General features: G+C 45.5%; 1 protein-coding gene across 7 annotated transcripts in view; it reads left to right on the top strand.

Annotated features, from left to right (window-relative positions):
• The window catches only part of LOC137372378 (LIM and calponin homology domains-containing protein 1-like), a 503856-nt gene that overhangs the window by 225967 nt on the left and 255759 nt on the right, over positions 1–22130 (top strand). For all 7 annotated transcript variants that reach the window (XM_068036287.1, XM_068036300.1, XM_068036294.1 and 4 more), the window contains exon 3: positions 12036–12105. In XM_068036287.1, the coding sequence (XP_067892388.1) occupies positions 12036–12105 (70 nt within the window). The remainder of the gene's footprint in view (positions 1–12035; positions 12106–22130) is intronic.

The raw sequence follows: 22130 nt of genomic DNA, 5'->3' as shown, positions 1-22130 counted from the left end.
CAGCCCTATATCTCTCTGCCTCTCTACCTCACCTTCTTCCTTTAAGATGCTCATTCAAACCAACTTGTTTGACCAAGCTTTGGACATCTGCGCTAATATCTCCTTATGTGACTCAGTGCTAAATTTTGTTTGATAATGCTCCTGTGAAGTGCCTTGTGATGTTTTACTGTGTTAAAGGTGCTACATAAATGCATGTTGTTTTTGTTAATATTGAGCTGTTCACCAAAGCCTTAATGTTGGATAGAAAACTGTTACATCAGAGTAGCAACTTCTTTGGGGTCAATAGAGGCGGCAAAGCGGTAAAGATGGGTGTCACTTGCAGACATGTCCAAATTGATGTTTGACATCCCGATGAAATTGCTAAGACAGAGCACGTAATAATGAAGAGGAAGGGACCAAGAATGGAGCTCTGGAGTATACAAAACAATGGGGGGATGTCTTTGTTACAGGAAAATTGTTAGAGGAGATTTATATCTTCGTTGCAACAAGTACAAGTGGATTCTGGCGAGGAATGTCATCGTGATGGACTGCAGAGCAGGACAGAATACTTAAAGTAACCAAAGTTAGTGGAGAGGTTGCAGTGAGAGGCAATCACACAAAAGAGGTTAAAGAGAATAAAGAGAGACAGTGATCTATGATCACAGTCAAACCAGATGTCATTTGTGGGTTTGTCCAATGTAGTCTTGATTCTATGGTTAATCATGGATTGCCTCTCCTTTCGTCATTGGCTGTCCCCCGATTTGGGGATGACATCTACTCAGGGCCGTGACTTTCTGCCGTAGCTCTTCATGTGACTGTGCCAGGCAATTTTCGATCCACAGATCTTTGGGCACATGTGTTATAATGTCCCATGAGGTAGTGGGATCCGGAGTGCAGGATTTTCTTCCTTTTCTTTTCTTCTCTGCCATCGCTTTGCCTCATCATTCAGGCGTTGGGACTCGAAGCGTGATCTAGCTTGGTGGACAAGTTGTCGCCATTCTGAGAAATTGATCGCAAGCACCTCTGTCATTAAAGTCAATGCAGCTGCGCTTCAAAGAGAGCTTCAGAGTGTCTTTAAAGTGTTTTCCTAATCTTGCCCTGGAACGTTGGCCATTTGAGAGTTGCGAAAACAGCACCTGGCGGGAGAGATAATTTTCAGCCATGCGGACAGTAGCTAGTCCATCAGAATTGATTTTGTTGGTGTTCTGCCTGAATATTTGTGGATCTGTCTTCAAGAAGGACGCTAGTGTATGGTTGACAGTCCTCCTATTTGTGGCAGATCCCTCTGCAGTGGAGATTTCTGTAGTCTCTCTCCATTTAAGTAATATTTTGCTTTTTTATTCTTCCTACAAAAGTGGATAACTGCACATTTTCCCACTTTGTACCCCATCTACCTAATGTGGAGGATGTGGCACAGGCATTACTGATGGAATTTCTCTAGCGTCCTTATATGTCACTGATACACAGTCCAGGTCTCAATGCAGTACAGGAGTGTACTGACAGCAACTATTCTGTACACTAAGACTTTTGTTGATTTGCGGAGGTCTTTGTTGTCAAACTCTCACTGTCATAGTTTGTAGAAGACTAAACTGGCGCAGCTAATCTGGTGTTGGATTTCCACGTCAATGGTGGCCTTTTGAGGGAGGTAACTGCCAAGCTATGGGAAGTGCTCAACATATTCTAGAGTCTCTCCTTCAACATATATCGGAGGTGGAATATTTGGCTGATCAGGTGTGGGTTGATATATGAGTTTTGTTTTGGCAACATTCAAGGACAGGCCGAGTTTCTTGTATGCAGAATTACGAACATACGGACCTAAGAAATTGGAGCAGGAGTCGGCCATTTGGTCCCTCGAGCCTGCTCTGCCATTCAATAAGATCATGGCTGATCTGAGTGTGGCCTCAATTCCACTTTCTTGCTTGTCCCCCATAACCCTTGACTCCCTTGTCAATCAAAAATCTGTCTAAGTAAGCCTTGAATATATTCAATCACCCAGCCTCCACTGTTCTCTGGGTAGGGAATTCCAAAGATTAACGACCCTCTGAGAGAAGAAATCCCTCCTCATTTCCATCTTAAATGGGCATCTCCTAATTCTGAAACTGCCCCCTAGTTCTAGATTCCCCCACGAGAAGAAACATCCTTTTAGTATCCATCCTGTCAAGCCCCTCAGAATCTCAAATGTTTCAATAAGATCACCTCTCATTCTTCTAAACTCCAATGAGTATAGGCCAAACTGCTCAACCTGTCCTAATAAGACAAACCCCTTCATTGCAGACATCAGCCCAGTGAACCTTCTCTGAGTGCCTCCAATGCAAGTATATCCCTCCTTGAATATGGAGACCAAAACTCTACGTAGTACTCTAGGTGTGCTCTCACCAACACCCTGTAGAGTTGTAGCAAGACTTCCCTACTTTGAAATTCCATCCCCCTTTGCAATAAAGGCCCCATTTGCCTTCCTAATTACTTGCTGTATCTGCATGCTAACTTTTTGATTCATGTACAAGGACACCCAGATCCCTCTGCAGTGCAGCATTATGTAGTCTGTCTCCATTTAAGTAATATTTTGCTTTTTTATTCTTCCTACAAAAGTGGATAACGCACATTTTCCCACTTTGTACCCCATCTACCCAATTTTTGCCTACTCACTTAACCTATCTATACCCCTTTGCAGACTCTCTGTTTCTTCCTCACAACTTGCTTTCCCACCTATCTTTGCATCATCAGCAAATGTGGCTACAATACATTCTGTCAGTTGAGCCCCAGCACTGATCCCTGTGACATCCCCCTAGTTACAGTTTGCCAACATGAAAATTACCCATTTATCCCAACTCTCGTGGCTGAACTTTGTGCCCATAGCGGAGCTACCACCGCTGGGCCAAAAAGGCAAGGATGTTACCTCATTTAAACAGGCAACATCCTGCATGGCAGAGGACCCCCTCCCCCCCTCCCCCCGTGCTGCTGATTAAATCCCAGCGGTGGCAGGAAGATGCCGTTAAGTGGCTATTAATAGGCCACTTAAGGGCCTCAATCGGCCTCTGGGTGGGAAGGCCGTCTCTTCGGCCTATCCTGCTCCCGACAAAATCTTGTTGCGATGGGGAGGTGATGGGACCATCTCAGGGGGGCCCATAAAATTCAGCCCTCTGTTTCCTGTTAATTAGCCAGAATTGACAGGATTGAAAGTGGCTTGCAAATCTGGTGCAGAGTGGGCAATGACACTGCAGTCACCTGCAAACTGTAGCTCGTGTATGTCTATGGCGGTCAGTTTAGTTTTGGCATGGAGACGACCGAGGTTAAAGAGCTTTGCATCTCGATGCTGTTTAATACTGACACCAGAGGGCAGTTGATCTTTGATGATGTTAATAGCCACCATCAGGTAGATTATGAACCGTGTGCGGGCGATCACACAGCCTTGCTTGACCTCAGTCCGGATTTTGAAGGCATCTGTTTCAGCTCTCCCACTCAAGCCTGTTGCAGTCATGTCGTCATGAAACAATTATGGATTGTAATGAAGTTTCTTGAACATCTAAATTGTTGGAGCAAAATCCACAGAGTCTCACGATTTACTGAGCCAAATGCTTTGGTCAGATTGATGGATGCAATGAGGAGCTGCTGATGTCGTTCTCAACATTTTTCTTGGCTTTGTCTGGCAACAAAGACCATGTGGGCTAAATTTTATCGGCCACCCTGTGATGGATTCAGAGGCGGGGTGGGGGAGGGGGGGTGCGGCGCCATAGATTTGTATCGGGAGGCTGTGGGGGGGCGGGGGGGTTGGCGGAGGGCCTGTCGCCTCCCCATTGCAATGCACTTTTGTTGGGGACGGGATAGGCCAAAGATGGCCTTCCAGCCCAGAGGCCAGTTGAGGTCCTTAAGTGACCTATTAGTGGCCATTTAAGGGCTTCTTTGTGCTGCCGCTGGGGTTTATCCAGCAGCAGGGGGACTCCACCATGCAGGGAGGTCACACAGTAAAATAAGGTGACCTCCTTGCAGGCTAGAGTGGGGGGCTGGGGCTCTTCTGTGGGCAATCTGTGGCTGATGGAGGGCCCCTACTGGGAAAAACTGTACCTCCCTGAACAACCCTCTCCTTGCACTAAATGCCCACCCCTCCTCTCGCCAGGGCCTGCCGGTCTGGCCTTGGTGATCTCGCTTCACTTATCTTGGATCCGGGCATGTGGTGCTGGGCCTGGGTCCACGGCCTCTTGCAGTACTGGCAGTGTCCACCGCTCCCAGTGGCACTGCCGATACTGCTGAGCTGCCGGCCCTGTGATTGGCCGACAGCTCTTGGAGGCAGCACCCCCGTCGCCAGGCTGTTAATTGGCCTGGCGCTGTAGAATCGCTCCAGGGGAGCTCCCCCTGTCCAAGGCGAGACAACCCCCTCCTTTACAGCCTGTTCTGGGAGCCCTGTCATCGCCACAAAATTCAGCTGTGTCTCTGGGATGATTTCCTTAGCCACAGGAAGCAGGCAATTCAGGAGAATGCATATCACGATTTTCCCCGCTATAGACACGAGGGAAATACCTCGATAGTTTCCACAACATTATTTATCTCCTTTCTTGAAGATAGGTACAATTGTTGCATTCCTGAAGTTGGGGGGAGTTTTTATCCTCCCAAATCTGTAGCATGAGTGCATGGATGTAGATGCAGATGTGGAATCATAGAATCATAGAATGGTTACAGCATAGAAGGAGGCCATTCGGCCCATCATGTCTGTGCTGGTTCTCTGAAGGAACAATTCAGCTAGTGCCAGTCTCCCACCTTCTCCCTGTAGCCTTGCACATTCTTCCTTTTCAGATCCAATAATCTAATTGCCTCTTGGATGCCTCGATCAAACCTGCCTCCACCACTCTCTCAGGAAGTGCATTCCAGATCCTAACCACTTGCTGCATGGAAAAGTTTCTCCTCAATTCACCATAGCTTCTTCTGTCGATTACCTTATGTCTGTGGCCTCAGGTTCTCGATCCTTCCACCAATGGGAACAGTTTCTCCCTATCTACTCAATTCAGACCCCTCATGATTTTGAACATCTCTATCAAATCTCAGTTCAACAAGGAAAACAGTCCCAACTTCTCCAATCTATCCATGTAACTGAAGTTCCTCATCCCTGGAACCATTCTTGTCAATCTCTTCTGTACCCTTTCTAACGCATTCACATCCTTCCTAAAGTGTGGTGCCCAGAACTGGAGACAATACAGCAGTTGAGGCTGAATCAGTGTTGTATACAGGTTTAATATAACTTCCTTGCTCCTGTACTCTTTGCCCCTTTAGATAAAGTCTACGATACTTTATGCTTTATGAACCGCTCTCTCAACCTGTCCTGCCACCTTCAATAATTTATGCACATATACCCCCAGGTCCCTCTACTCCTGCAGCCCCTTTAGAATTGTGTCCTTTATTTTATATTATCTCCGTGTTCTTTCTACCAAAATGAATCCCTTCATATCAGGAACAACAAGGGTCCTAACATCGACCATTGGGGAACTGCACTATAAACCTTCCTCCAGTCTGAAAAACAACCATCAATCACTACCCTCTGCTTCCTGTCACTCAGCCAATTTTGTATTCATGTTGTCACTGTCCCTTTATTCCATGAGCTCTAACTTTACTCACAAGTCTGTTGTGCAACACTTTGTCAAATGCCTTTTGAAGTCCATGTACACCACATCAACAGCATTACCCTCATCAACCCTCTCTGTTACCTCATTAAAAAAACTCCAGCAAGTTAGTTAAACACAATTTGTCCTTAACAAATCTGTTCTGGCTTTCCTTAATGAACCCACATTTGTCAAGTGACAATTAATTTTCTCCTAAATGATCGTTTCTAGAAGCTTTCCCAACACCAAGGTTAAACTGACGGCCTGTAGTTGCTGGGCTTATCTTTATTTTCGTTCCTTTTTCATTTATCTAAGTTAAGACTAAGTTAAGCTTAAGATTAAAAATGGCAGGAGATCTCAGACCCATGTCATGCTCCTCTTGCTCAATGTGGGAGCTCAGGGACATGGCTGATGTCCCTGACTCCTTCACATGCAGGAAGTGTGTCCAGCTGCAGCTCTTGTTAGACCGCATGACGGCTCTGGAGCTGCGGGTGGACTCACTTTGGAGCATCCGCGATGCTGAGGAGGTCGTGGATAGCATGTTTAGCGAATTGGTCACACCGCAGATTAGGATTGCTGAGGGAGAAAGGGAATGGGTTACCAAAAGGCAGAGAAAGAGCAGGAAGGCAGCGCAGGTGTCCCCTGCGGTCATCTCCCTCCAAAACAGGTATACCGTTTTGGATACTGTTGAGGGAGATGGCTCACCAGGGGAAGGCAGCAGTAGCCAGGTTCATGACACTGTGGCTGGCTCTGCTGTTCGGAAGGGCGGGAAAAAGAGTGGAAGGGCTATAGTCATAGGGGATTCGATTGTAAGGGGAGTAGATAGGCGGTTCTGTGGTCGAAAACGAGACTCCCGAATGGTATGTTGCCTCCCAGGTGCATGGGTCATGTCTCAGATCGGCTGCAGAACATTCTGAAGGGGGAGGGTGAACAGCCAGTTGTCGTTGTGCACATAGGCACCAATGATATAGGTAAAAAACGGGATGAGGTCCTACAAGCAGAATTTAGGGAGTTAGGAGCCAAGTTAAAAAGTAGGACCTCAGAGGTAGTAATCTCAGGATTGCTACCAGTGTCACGTGATAGTCAGAGTAGAAATGAAAGAATAGTCAGGATGAATGCGTGGCTTGAGAGATGGTGCAGGAGGGAGGGGTTCAGATTTTTGGGACATTGGGACCGGTTCTGGGGGAGGTGGGACTATTACAAATTGGATGTTCTACACCTGGGCCGGACTGGAACCAGTGTCCTTGGGGGTGCTTTTGCTAACGCTGTTGGGGATGGTTTAAACTATTGTCAGTTCCGATGAAGGGTCACTGACCCGAAACGTTAACTCTGCTTCGATTTGTCAGTTCCGATGAAGGGTCACTGACCCGAAACGTTGACTCTGCTTCTCTTTCCACAGATGCTGCCAGACCTGCTGAGTGGTTCCAGCATTTCTTGTTTAAACTAATGTGGCAGGGGGATGGGAACCAAATGAGGAGGCCGGTGGACAGTAAGGAGGGAGTAACTAAAGCCTGTAAGGAATTAGATAATGAAGTCAGCGTGACTAAGGGAAAGAGTAGGCAGGGAGCAGATGATGAACGCAAAGGGACTGGTGGTCTGAGGTGCATTTGTTTTAATGCAAGAAGTGTATCTTTACTCTGGATTGTTCCTTGTCTTTTTCCATAGCCAGCCTAAACTTTATGATACAATGATCACTGTCCTCTAAATGTTCTCCTGCTGACACTTGATCCACTTGGCCCACCTCATTCCCAAGAACCAGGTCTGGCAGTTTCGCCCTTCTTATTGGACTGGAAACATACTGCTGTAGAAAATTCTCCTGAACACACTCTAGGAACTCTTGCCCCTCTCTGCCCTTGATGCTACTACCATCCCTGTCTTTATTCGGTTAATTAAAGTCCCCCATTATAACCACTCTATAATTTTTGCACCACTCTGTAATTTCCTTGCAAATATGTTCCTCTACATCTTTCCCGCTGGTTGGTGGCCTATAGACTACACCGAGCAATGTAATTGCACCTTTTTTGTTCCTTAGCTCTAACCAAGCAGATACAGCCCTTGATCCCTCTGCGACATCGTCTCTCTCCAGCACTTCAATGTTCTCCTTAATCAACACTGCCAATCCATCCCCTTTCCTTGAGCAACTTCTATCCAGGAATATCTAATGCCCTTCCTTGAACTCGGTCTCCATTATAGCTACAACATCTGATTTCCACGTGGCTATCTGCGCCTGTCGCTCACCAATCTTATTTATCACATTCCACGCATTCACATACATGCACAGTCAACCTTATTTAGACTTTATTACTTTCCCCTTACTCTAACCCACCTCATAACTTACTGTTTCCTACTGTAATGCTATCTGTCTCTCCCAGTATTCTGTGCACCTTGGTATTCCTCTCTAGTGTTACCTCTTGGTTTCCACACCCCTGCCAAGTTAGTTTAAACCCGCCTCACTAGCACTAGCAAATCGCACTGCGAGGAAATTTATCCTGGCTCTGTTTAGGTGCACCCCGTCAGGCCTTTACAGGTCCCATCTCCCCCAGAGCTAGTCCCAATGTCCCAGGAATCTAAAGCCCTCCCTCCTGCCCCATCTTTCCAGCCATGCATTCATCTGCTTTATCCTCCTTTTTCTATGCTCACTTGCATGTGGTACCGGGATTGATCCAGTGAGTACTACTTTTGAGTAAAATAAAAGCAAAATACTACAAATGCTGAAAATCTGAAATAAAAACCAAAAGTGCTGGAAATACTTAGCAGGTCAGGCAGCATCTGTGGAGAGAGAAGCAGAGTTAACGTTTCAGGTCTGTGACCTTTCATCAGTGTTCTGAAGGACACCTACCAAGAACAAAGAACAAAAGAACAAAGAACAATACAGCACAGGAACAGGCCATCCGGCCCTCCAAGCCTGCGTCGATCTTGATGCCTGCCTAAACTAAAACCTTCTGCACTTCCAGGGACCGTATCCCTCTATCCCCATCCTATTCATGTATTTGTCAAGAATTCATGTATTTGTCAAGAAAACGACCTCAACCCAGCTCATATATACAGTGGAGTTTTTATGTATTGAATATCATGCTGTATTAAAGTCTTTTTGTGGTACTGGTCATGAACATTAAATTTAATTGAATTTTATTTCAATATACGAAAGAAAATAAGGTCAAACTGTTGGTGTACCTACCCCACATGGACTGCAGCAGTTCAAGAAGGCAGTTCACCACCAAGGGCAATTAGGATGGGCAGTAAATGCTGGCCTAGCCAGCGATGCCCACATCCCCCGAAGGAATAAAAAAAAGTCACATATTTGAGCATCATTTTAGTTGAACCAGTCTATGTGACAGTGATATCCAAACCCAATGGTCTGTGCACAAGAATCTGGCATAGCTGACTTTATTTGATTCCACTGTTCTGGAATTGGGTTGGATGTATGAGGATTTTCCAGATTGGTTGTGAGCCGCACTTGGAATTCCTCTGTTCAGTTGGGCCTTTTTAGGGTTAAGACATTGATCTTCTTCCCCTTGGAGTTTGGGTCTTGTGATGTCTTGGTGCAGGGGGATGTTCGTCACTAATCGAACAAGTCAGTGAACTGTCCAGCAGGCGTCAGTCCCCCGCATAGATCGAGTGATCCAGACATCACTTAGATCTTTGACCCGAACAATGACATCATGCAGGAGGTTCCAATGCTTTGATCTAGGATGCCTCCATGTGGTTTTATATTTATCCTTTGGGAGAAGAGGGTGTTTGTTATGATGAAACCATGCCGAGCACACTTTGTCAGCAGGAAGGCGTCATTTATATTGGCTTTTCCCACCCAATTGTTTCTAAGACTTCTGCTCCAGACTTCTGGGTCACAGCCAACCCTGACCTTAAAGTCCCCCAGAAGAATGATCTTTTCTTCTTTTGGGATGGCAGTGAAGACTTCATCAAGTTCAGAGTAGAACTTTTCCTTAACATCTTCATCGGAGTCAAGAGTCGGGGCATAAGAGCTGATGACGGTGGCACATTAGTTATGGCTGAACTGTAAATGAAGATTCATGAGTCTTTCATTTGTACAATTGCAGACTTCTGGCAATGCAACCAATTCCAGATGGCAAAGCCAACTCTGTGGACACAAGGGTTGCTGTCAGCCTTTACTTTCCAGTAGAAGGTGTAACCCCTGTCTGTTCCTTCAGCTGCCCCTCCCCAGGAAGCGATGTCAATTTGGAGTCTTGATAGCACACGTGATACAATTGCAGTTCTTCTTTCCTAATGGTTAGTCTTGAGATTGTCCATGTGTGTTCTAACATACCAAGTTGCAAAATTTACTTTTCTTTCTTTGACCGCAAAATTGGTGATTCTGCAAGGTGTGGTTCCCCAGTCAGGGAAAATGGGACAGCCTATTTTTAGGGCACCTTTTCTAGCCCCTTCCCCATTGGGGAGAGCAGAGAGTATCCTGAAGCCGACTGCTCAGTCACAGATGCTGCTGCCCAGAGACACCTCTGTCCTAACACAGGTGTCGAACAACCTTTCTGCATCTGTTGCCTGTGTGCAGATTCTTGACTAGGGATGCCCAGGTTCACAGCCCTGCCTCCATCACCAATCCTCCATTGCCACAGGACTTGACAGATGTACCTTGGTGGAAGCCTGCGCGTGACTTTGTTTAAAGTGGAGACCTTGGGCGCCATCATTGTCCACACAATCTTGACGGGTTGGTGGCCATATTTTGGTGTCGACACATTCCATCTTCATGTTCTCTCCTTTTTCTTTCGTTTCATGACCCTGAAGAATTTATAGGTGAACTGATCTGGAAAGTGCTTGGCTTGGAACCCATAAAACTAGAGAAAATGACTGGAAAATTGGCTGTGAACACTGGAAATAACAAACAAAGGAAAAATATGTTTTAAATTAAGTTTTAAAAAACAGAGCTATTGGTGGTGGCAGGCATCATTTACATAATTTATCCTTTCACTATAACGGAACAGAATTTCTTTTTGCAAAAATAGTTGTGTAACTGTGTTATATTTATAGTCAGTGCCCTCTAAGAGTGGACAATACTAAGATAAGAAAGTATTCCTGATTAACAGGAATAGGTTGTAAACTCAACACTGGTGCAATGTGTTGTATATTAATACGTTGCTCTACAACCTCAGGTTCAGGTTACAAAGTGTTTTGAAGCTCTAATGCTCATTTTATATCGGCTTCTTGGATACTGATTTGATGCCAGAATCTCAGTATGAAACTGACTATTGCACATGGGCCCTGAAATCGTGCACTGGTAGAAAGATCACCTGGAAGAGCTTTTTTTTAACAGTGCTGATGCACAATGGCTGCAGTATTAAAGCAGTTGGTGTAAATCCCACCAAAAAGATAGATTTTAAAAGTAAAGTTTTGCCTCCATAATCCATTGCGCTGCTATTCAGACTTAATGATAATGGTAGAGCTGACTATTGCATTACTGTTTCTGATTGTTAAGCAATCTTACAGACAAGCAGAGGTCAGGAAGCAGTGTACATGAGTTTGAATCCACACGGACAGAGTTTTGCCTTCCCTTTGCATTCCACAGCAATGTGAAGAGCCAATATAAACTCATATGACTGCCAAAACTTGAGTCGACAAAGCACCACTTGGTGCACTATAAAAGGTGTTTGAAACTCCATCAAATAATAATGTTTGTTTGGCATCAAATAATAATAAATTCTGGCTTTGCGGCAGCTGAGAAGATGGAAATAAGATGAATCTAGTCCAATGGAAAAAATATCTGAGATAGACAGTTACCAGTCTATGATTTGTGTTTGCCAGTGCTGTTACAAATTGTAATTATTTGTAAACTTCTGTTTTCATGTAATCATCTCCATATGTTAACATAATATTAAGAATCAGCAGCCCAAATCTCTGCTTGTAAAATGAGATTCAGTTTGCTAACAATGCAGAAACACAATGTTTACTTCATTTGAAAAGTGTTTTACTATTGGGACCATAGGACATAAAGGTGCTTTAAGGTAAGAGCACCATCCCATCTCATTGCATTTATTGTCAGTTTTACCACAGGAATAAATATCCCTGTTTTTCTCGATTCTGGATTCTTGCCTCTCTGGGGACAGTAGTTCAAATGAATATTTTTAAAGTCGCCTTTACAGTGCAGTAAGGTGAACTATCAGCTCCATTTACAAGTGATGTGTATGGATTTGGTGCAGGGAAATTAGGGGATGTTTAATAGAGTTATGCAAAGGTGGTTTATTTGGTGTGACATTAGTCACCTGGGATAAGTATTGTAAGGAGTTGAAAATCCCTTAGAAATTGTTGCCGTTTCAAATTATTAATTTCCAGCAGTGCCTGATAATCCTTTGCCACCAGTACTTACGCTTTTTGATGACCAGAGTATGTAACCATGTGACTTTGCATATACCTGTTTCAATTGGCTTCAGTTAAAGATTTTTCAGGCAGTATAAATTTGGGGAATTTTTATTGTTTGTTGTTGCTTTTTACACACAGGTTACTAAATGCTATAAAGCCTGGGGCTGTGAAGAAGATCAATCGGCTCCCAACTCCCATTGCAGGACTGGTAAGTTTTGGGTTCTTATTCTTATCTTTGCCTGTATAGCTCATTTCATCTTAAAACTTCACAAAACATCTTGCATTATCAATTACTTTTATTTGCAGAAAACTAATTCTTGTTATTTAAGCAAATTTACCACAAACAGCACAGAGATGAATGATCAATCTATTTTAGTGTATTGGTTGAGGGAGGAAGATTTTCTGCTGTGTCTAGAAGTGCTGTGGAAACTGTAATATCTATCTGAGCCACTGTGACAAACAGATCGGGTTTCAGTTCAATGTATAATCCAAAGAATGGCACTTTTGACCATGCAGCATCCCCTATGGCATGTTAGCATAGAATATACACATGAACCCTGTGGAATTGAAACCCACCGTCATCAGAACTATATGAGGGGGAGGATGAAGGTGAGTGTATAAATACGTTTCCAGTTAGTCTTATCCTTTTTTAATCCATATCAAACTCTGGCCGGAGACCGGCGGAAACCCTCAGGGAAATGGTAGAGACTTGGTGTAACTAGAGTCTGTCCAGTTTCCCTGGGGTTTTGGCCTTCTATCACCAGAGTTATGATGAGAGATTGGGAGAACCCCAGCAGAAATGCAGGGTCCTGTTACTTCAGCAGGAAGGTGCTGTGAAAATGCCAATCAAATTCAGTTAAGATCATTATCTTCAGATCCTATATAAATCTACTTTCACTCGTTAACCATATTACAACAGTGACTACACTTCAAAAGTTCTTCATTGGCTGTAATATGCTTTGAGATTTCCAGTCGCCGGGAAAAGCACTATATTAATGCAAGTCTTGCTTTTTAACTGTGACATGCTCAATAACCTCTCTAGTTCAGTGGGCTCAAGTCTGAGATGACTCAGCCACCATAAGTTTCCTTGTCAGGGAATTCCTATTATATAAAAGCTTAAACGACGACTACATCTGTATGAACCAGTGGTGGTTTGATTTGGTGGTTGAGATTACTAGCCATTTTCACATACCCTCTGTAGCTGGGTACTAAACTCAAGGTTATGTGGGAAAAAAACTGTAATATTAATGATGACAGAGTTCACATTCCTTCATGAAACTCATCTCGCTGTTCTGTTAATAAAAGCATCAGTCTGTTTAGGTTAAAGCATGATTTCAACTTGATCACTTGTTACATCTTGTATTGAAAATACATGCAGGCCCTGGAATACTAAATTAGCAATACCTAATACTTATGTCTGGCATTTCTCTCTCCACTATCTCCACAGAGGAATTAATATATTTAAAATTCATGTTAGCATTCCACAGCTCAATTTGAAGGTCCAGATTTATTTTGACAATACAGACGTAATTGTCTGAGAAATATAGGGCTGTACCTTACCTGTCAAAAATGGGTGAGTTGGTGATGAACCAGAGGTTAAAATTCAAAAATTTGAAACAGGAGCAAAACCAGCCTCAAACCCGCCCACTTCCAGTTTTAATGGTGGCAGGACAAGGGGCAGGCGATTGATTCCCTTGCAGGAAGTGAGTTGGTCATTTAAATATTATAATGAGGCTCCCGACCTTCATTTTAACAGCAATTCTATTTTTAACGCATGTCAGCCGGATTGTCCAGGCCTTGGGAAACCTGGCGGGTGAAAGGAGGTCTGAAGAGGCGAATCCATGAGTAAATGGCCTTTACAGTGCTGCTTGTAATCCAGGAAGAGCTTCCTCCAGGCCCAACAAGCTACCCAGTAAACACCCTGCCTGTAATGCCCCGCCACCGTGATCTGTCTGCTCACCCCACAACCCTTGACCACCATCTGCTCACGCTGACCATACAGGGACTACCACCCCCTAGAATCATGCCCCTCCCCCTGCAATCAGGACCCCTCCTCCCACCCTGTGATTGGGACCTCATCACAAGAGCTACCTGATTTCCTCCAATTGGTGCTGTGAAGCGGACTTCCTGCCTGAAAGGCCTCCAGCCTGTTAAGCAGGCTGCCTGTGGGCAGGAACCCGACAGAAAACAATTTAAAGGTGCCCTGTGGTTAAAAACTGAAGGGCATTTGGGAAACCCGTTTTCCCCGATTTACTGATCTCACAATGCCTACCGAACATGGAATGTGCCTCCAGACTAAAATCCAGGCCATAATGTTAAGTGCTTAGATTTTTATAATGATTGGAAAGATTTAAAATCTTAACTACAATTAAATCAAGATAAAACCATTCATAAATACCCCACAGCCTATTTATAGAGGTGCCAAATAAACAGATTCAGCACCCAAGAACAGTCCATCCCTGCAATCATTTATAAGAATTTTCCATTCTGACAACTGCAGCTTTTATTAGACGGGAGGAATGTGATTGGACTTTATTTGCGTCTGAGTCAGACAAACAGTTTTTCAGCATGGTAACTATTGCCTCTAAGTGGGTCAAGTGACAAAAAAAGTTTGGATCCCTCTGAAACTTTGATCTGAGTCTCCACAATGGGAAAGGAGATGGTGACCACTCCACATTGGCTGCTGTCTCAGGACTGAAATACTCAGAACCCAAAGTCCCATGAATTTGGAATTTAATTATTCCAGGCGCTCTCTTTTTATCAGCCTGGGATTGCATGCTGGACTGAAGTGATGAGGTTTCCAGGGCAGACTGTCATCCCACCAGTCTTCCTTCCAAGTGTGGCATCACAAAATGTTGGGATTTGGCAAAGTGGCCAGAAAGAGATGGAAGTCTGAAATGGGGTTCTTCCCCAAATTCCTTCATCCCACCCAGACTGTACCTTTTCCATGAAGATTTAAACTTTGTGTATTAAGACACTGTGTAGGGAAGTGAGGATAGGAGGGATGGATGTGTGAGCCTTCATGCAGGGCAGGATATGAGCAGGCGCATTTTGGAAAAGTTAGAATTTATAGAGAATGGATAAAGAAAAGCCAGCAAAGGACAGTGATGGAATAATCGAATCTGGAGGTGGCAGTAAGGTTTTCAGCAGTTGGGGGCTAAGTTAAGGGTGGAAGTGGGCAATGTTGCAGAAGTAGAACTAAGCAGTCTTGGTGATGGAAGTAATGTAGGATTTAAAGCTCAGCTCAGGTATGAGCCAGGTGCCAGGGTAGCACACAGTCTGGTGGAAGCTGAGTGAGAGACCAAGGAAGGGATAAAATCAGTGTGCTGGACTTTTGTCACTTGAGATTGGGCAGTGTGGGACTTCTGCCAGGACCCTGATCCCACTGTGATCCCAACCCACTTTTCTGTGTCAGTGTTAATTATACATGTAGGGCACGCTCAAATCTCAGAAGGCGGAAAAGAAAGTGGTAGAGAGGGAGAATTAGTCACAATCGGGCTCTCTTCCTCCTTCAGTGACCCTAGTGTCCTTCTCACCACTGCTCCAAATAAATATGCTGGGCAGTCAAGGGGCAACTGCTGAGTTCCCTGCTGTCGAAATGAGAACATTTCCACCACTGGATTTAAATGTAGGAATCCAGTGGTAGACAGTCCCACCTATGTTCCCTGCTCACTGATGCTATACCACCTAATTTTGACAATTATATCACACCCCATAAAAGGAGCAGATTTTGAAGTGCTTGCCAAAAACTATGGCAAAACCAAAATACTGCGGATGCTGGAAATCTGAAATAAAAACAGAAATTGCTGGAAATACTCAGCAGGTCTGACAGCATCTGTGGAGAGAGAAACAGAGTTTCAGCTCGATGACCTTTCATCAGAACTGGTAAAAGTTAGAGGTGTAACACATTTTAAGCAAGTACAGAGGCGGGGATGGGGGTGGGGACCATGGAACAAAAAGGAAGGTATGTGATAAGGTGGAAGCAGGAATGATAAAATGACAAAAGGACATTCTTGCAAGGCAAAAGTGGATGGTAATGGGGCAAGAAAAGAAACAAAAAATGGTTCTAGAGGACGTCTAGCTGAGAAAATCAGAATCAGCACCAACAGCTGTTGTCCAAAAATGAAGAAAAAAATACCCCAAAAAAAGAAAAAAATGAGGCAGAGGTTATGGTCTGAAATTGTTGAACTCAATTTTGAATCTGAAAGTCTGTAAGTTGTCTGATTGAAAGGTGAGGCGCTGTTTCTTGAGCTTATGTTCAGTGTCATTGGAACAGTGCAGGTGACCAAGGACAGAGAGGTCAGTGTGGGAGCAAGGTGGAGAATTAAAATGACAGGTGGTTGGAAGCTCAGAGTCACACTTGCGCTCTGAATGGAGGTGTTCCTCAAAGTGGTCGCCCAGTCTGTGTTTGGTCTCCCCAAAGGAGAGGAGGTGGCATCTGAGTAACGTAGAGGTCTCCTCTACACTGGGGAGACTAAATGCAGATTGAGTGACTGTGTTGTTGAGTACCTCTATTCATTCTGCAAGCATGACCCCGATCTTCTGCCTCCTGCCATTTTAATTCTCTGCCCCACTCACGCTCTGGTCTTTCTGTCTTTGTCCTCGTACACTGTTCTAATGAAGCTGAACATAAGCATTTTACAGCCTTTAGGGCTCAAAATTGAGTTCAACAATTTCAAATCATAACGTCTGACCCCCTTTTTTGTTTATCTTGTTTGTTTTTTTAATTTTTGGATGGCAACTGTTGGTGAGTTACTACAGTGCATCTTGTAGATGGCAAACACTGCTGCCACTGTGCATCGGCGGTGGAGGGCGTGAATGTTTGTGGATGGGGTGCCAATCAAGTGGGCTACTTTGTCCTGGATGGTGTCGAGCTTCTTGAGTAATGTTGGAGCTGCACCCATCCAGGCAAGTGGAGAGTATTCCATCACACTCCTGAGTTGTGCTTTGTAGATGGTGGACAGGGCGTTGGGGAGTCAGGAGGTGAGTTACTTTTTTTTTATTCATTCAGGGATGTGGGCATCGCTGGCTAGGCCAGCATTTATTGCCCATCCCTAATTGCCCTTGAGAAGGTGGTGGTGAGCTACCTTCTTGAACAGCTGCAGTCCATTTGCTTGCCGCAGGATTCCTAGCCTCTGACCTGCTCTTGTAGCCACGGTATTTATATGGCTACTGCAGTTCAGTTTCTGGTCGATGGTAGCCCCTAGGATGTTGATAGTGGGGGATTCAGCGATGGTAATGCCATTGAACTTCAAGGGGAGATGGTTAGATTCTCTATTGTTGGAGATGGTCATTGTCTGGCACTTGTGTGGCGCGAATGTTACTTGCCACTTATCAGCCCAAGCCTGGATATTGTCCAGGTCTTGCTGCATTTCTACTTGGACTGCTTTAGTATCTGAGGAGTCACGAATGGTACTGAACATTGTGTAATCATCAACGAACATCCCCACTTCTGACCTTATGATTGAAGGAAGGTCATTGATGAAGCAGCTGAAGATGGTTGGGCCTAGGACACTACCCTGAGGAACTCCTGCAGTGATGTCCTGGAGCTCAGATGATTGACCTCCAACAACCACAACCATCTTCCTTTGCACTAGGTATGACTCCAACCAGCGGAGAGTTTTCCCCCTGATTCCCATTGACTCCAGTTTTGCTAGGGCTCCTTGATGCTATACTCGGCCAAATGCTGCCTTGATGTCAAGGGCAGTCACTCTCACCTCACCTCTTGAGTTCAGCTCTTTTGTCCATGTTTGAACCAAGACTGTAATGAGATCAGGAGCTGAGTGGCCCTGGCGGAATCCAAATTGAGCGTCACTGAGCAGGTTATTGCTAAGCAAGTGCTGCTTGATAGCACTGTTGATGACACCTTCCATCACTTAACTGATGATTGAGAGTAGACTGATGGGGCGGTAATTGGCTTTTTGTGTACAGGACATACCTGGGCAATTTTCCTGATTGCTGGGTAGATGCCAGTGTTGTAGCTGTACTGGAACAGCTTGGCTAGGGGTGCGACAAGTTCTGGAGCACAGGTCTTCAGTACTATTGTCAGAATGTTGTCAGGGCCCGTAGCCTTTGCAGTATCCAGTGCCTTCAGTCATTTCTTGATATCACATGGAATGAATTGAATTGGTTGAAGTCTGGCATCTGTGATGCTGGGGACTTCAGGAGGAGGCCGAGATGGATCATCAACTCGGTATTTCTGGCTGAAGATTGTTGCAAATGCTTCAGCCTTATCTTTCACACTGATGTGCTGGGCTGCCCCATCATTGAGGAAAGGGATATTTGTGGAGCCACCTCCTCCAGTTAGTTGTTTAATTGTCCACCATCATTCACGGCTAGATGTGACATGACTGCAGAGCTTAGATCTGATCCGTTGGTTATAGGATCGCTTAGCTCTGTCTATCGCATGCTGCTTGCGCAGTTTGGCATGCAAGTAGTCCTGTGTTGTAGCTTCACCTGGTTGACACCTCATTTTGAGGTATGTCTGGTGCTGCTCCTGGCATGCCCTCCTGCACTCTTCATTGAACCAGGATTGGTCTGCTGGCTTGATGGTAATGGCAGAGTTGGGGATTTGTCGGGCCCTGAGGTTACAGATTGTGGTTGAGTACAATTCTGCTGCTGCTGATGGCCCACAGCGCCTCATGGATGCCCAGTTTTGCATTGTTAGATCTGTTCGAAATCTATCCCATTTAGCACGGTGGTAGTACCACACACAACATGATGGAGTTTATCCTCAATGTGAAGGTGGGACTTTGTCTCCACAAGGACTGTGCGGTTGTCACTCCTACCAATACTGTCATGGACAGATGCAATTGCAGCAGGCAGATTGGTGAGGACGAGGTGAAGTATGTTTTTCCCTCGTGTTGGTTCCCCCACCACCTGCCGCATACCCAGTCAAGCAGTTATGTCCTTTAGGACTCGGCCAGCTCGGTCAGTAGTGGTGCTACCGAGCCACTCCTGGTGATGGACATTGAAGTCCCCCACCCAGAGTGCATTCTGTGCCCTTGCCACCCTCAGTGCTTCCTCCAAGTGGTCTTCAACATGGAGGAGTACTGACTCATCAGCTGAGGGAGGGCGGTAGGTGGTAATCAGCAGGAGGTTTCCTTGCCCATGTTTGACCTGATGCCATGAGACTTCATGGGGTCCGGAGTCGATGTTGAGGACTCCCTGGGCAACTCCCTCCCGACTGTATGCCACTATGCTGCCACCTCTGCTGGGTCTGTCCTGCCAGTGAGACAGGACATACCCAGGAATGGTGATGGCAGTGCCTGGGACATTATCTGTAATCTATGATTCTGTGATAACTATGTCAGGCTGTTGCTTGACTAGTCTGGGGGACAGCTCTCCCAACTTACTACCACTACATTCCTTCAAATTGCACTCAGTGCTGTTGTCTCACCACACCTACCTCTATTTTCTTGTGCTGCTCCCCACCAAGTCTGCCATCGGCCACCCCATTACTATCCACTGTACTCCTGTCAATTCCAGTTACTGTTGCTTCCCTGGACTGCCATGTGAAAGATGGCGAGAGACACTGGCTAGCTGTAGCAGTGACTCTGAAATCAGGGAATAGAGGGCTCAGGGAAAGGAGTTGGGATCAGGGTGGAGTTAGAGCGGCGGGAAGAACATTACTTTGTCCTGAAAAGGAGAATCCAGCCCATGTTATCTGTTAATAAAACAGGTAAAGTGACAAATAATTATTCTTACCAGGACAGAGATGCTACTTCAGCACTTTGCTTCCCTCCTGTTTCAGCCATGGTTTTTATGAAAACAGGATGTTATGGTAACCTTTGTTTCATCTTGGTGTGCCTGTTTTTGACCAGAGCTGTAGGAAACGCACAGCCTGCTGAGAACATCTCCTGATGGTTGTTGTGTTTTGTTTTTGACGGTGTGCTGATGAATGTCGTGAGTGCAGTGCGAGCATGAGAAGCACTTGGTTTGATTCATAGTTCTCACAGTTTTAATCTAAAACAGACCAATAAAGAGCAAAGGTCAGCAAAATTGTGCTGTTTTCACGGAACTATAGCTAGAGAAGGAAGAAGAGGCTCAAAATCCCCTGCCAGTTGTTCTGGTGTAGAACTGAGTGTATAAAGTTCACAAAAGAGTTACTTTATCTACTGAGGAGTCACCATTATTTTCGGTTTCTTTTCTTCTAAGTTAAACCTTAACACCTTCATGGTACATGATCACATTTTGATGATGACCTCCTGGCCAATATTTCTCAACCAGCATTACTGAAACAGATTATCTGGTCATTGTCACATTGCTGGTTCTGGCGTCTTGCTGTGTGCAAATTGGCTGCCACATTTTCTATGTCAGAACTTCTAAAGTCTTTTTTTTTTTTCTTTTTTGGGACTCCTTATCTCGAGAGACAATGGATACGCGCCTGGAGGTGGTCAGTGGTTTGTGAAGCAGCACCTGGAGTGGCTATAAAGGCCAATTCTGGAGTGACAGGCTCTTCCACAGGTGCTGCAGAGAAATTTGTTTGTTGGGGCTGTTGCACAGTTGGCTCTCCCCTTGCGCCTCTGTCTTTTTTCCTGCCAACTACTAAGTCTCTTCGACTCGCCACAATTTAGCCCTGTCTTTATGGCTGCCCGCCAGATCTGGCGAATGCTGGCAACTGACTCCCACGACTTGTGATCAATGTCACACGATTTCATGTCACGTTTGCAGACGTCTTTATAACGGAGACATGGACGGCCGGTGGGTCTGATACCAGTGGCGAGCTCGCTGTACAATGTGTCTTTGGGGATCCTGCCATCTTCCATGCGGCTCACATGGCCAAGCCATCTCAAGCGCCGCTGACTCAGTAGTGTGTACAAGCTGGGGGTGTTGGCCGCTTCAAGGACTTCTGTGTTGGAGATATAGTCCTGCCACCTGATGCCAAGTATTCTCCGAAGGCAGCGAAGATGGAATGAATTGAGACGTCGCTCTTGGCTGGCATACGTTGTCCAGGCCTCGCTGCCGTAGAGCAAGGTACTGAGGACACAGGCCTGATACACTCGGACTTTTGTGTTCCGTGTCAGTGCGCCATTTTCCCACACTCTCTTGGCCAGTCTGGACATAGCAGTGGAAGCCTTACCCATGCGCTTGTTGATTTCTGCATCTAGAGACAGGTTACTGGTGATAGTTGAGCCTAGGTAGGTGAACTCTTGAACCACTTCCAGAGCGTGGTCGCCAATATTGATGGATGGAGCATTTCTGACATCCTGCCCCATGATGTTCGTTTTCTTGAGGCTGATGGTTAGGCCAAATTCATTGCAGGCAGACGCAAACCTGTCGATGAGACTCTGCAGGCATTCTTCAGTGTGAGATGTTAAAGCAGCATCGTCAGCAAAGAGGAGTTCTCTGATGAGGACTTTCCGTACTTTGGACTTCGCTCTTAGACGGGCAAGGTTGAACAACCTGCCCCCTGATCTTGTGTGGAGGAAAATTCCTTCTTCAGAGGATTTGAACGCATGTGAAAGCAGCAGGGAGAAGAAAATCCCAAAAAGTGTGGGTGCGAGAACACAGCCCTGTTTCACACCACTCAGGATAGGAAAGGGCTCTGATGAGGAGCCACCATGTTGAATTGTGCCTTTCATATTGTCATGGAATGAGGTGATGATACTTAGTAGCTTTGGTGGACATCCGATCTTTTCTAGTAGTCTGAAGAGACCACGTCTGCTGACGAGGTCAAAGGCTTTGGTGAGATCAATGAAAGCAATGTAGAGGGGCATCTGTTGTTCACGGCATTTCTCCTGTATCTGACGAAGGGAGAACAGCATGTCAATAGTCGATCTCTCTGCACGAAAGCCACACTGTGCCTCAGGGTAGACGCGCTCGGCCAGCTTCTGGAGCCTGTTCAGAGCGACTCGAGCAAAGACTTTCCCCACTATGCTGAGCAGGGAGATTCCACGGTAGTTGTTGCAGTCACCGCGGTCACCTTTGTTTTTATAGAGGGTGATGATGTTGGCATCGCGCATGTCCTGGGGTACTGCTCCCTCGTCCCAGCACAGGCATAGCAGTTCATGTAGTGCTGAGAGTATAGCAGGCTTGGCACTCTTGATTATTTCAGGGGTAATGCTGTCCTTCCCAGGGGCTTTTCCGCTGGCTAGGGAATCAATGGCATCACTGAGTTCCGATTTGGTTGGCTGTATGTCCAGCTCATCCATGACTGGTAGAGGCTGGGCTGCATTGAGGGCAGTCTCAGTGACAGCATTCTCCCTGGAGTACAGTTCTAGGTAGTGCTCA

The sequence above is a fragment of the Heterodontus francisci genome, chromosome 1, assembly GCF_036365525.1.
Source record: "Heterodontus francisci isolate sHetFra1 chromosome 1, sHetFra1.hap1, whole genome shotgun sequence".
In the NCBI taxonomy this organism is placed as follows: Eukaryota; Metazoa; Chordata; class Chondrichthyes; order Heterodontiformes; family Heterodontidae; genus Heterodontus; species Heterodontus francisci.
The sequence above is the reverse complement of the archived record's forward strand: the minus strand, read 5'-3'. Positions and strand labels throughout refer to the sequence as shown.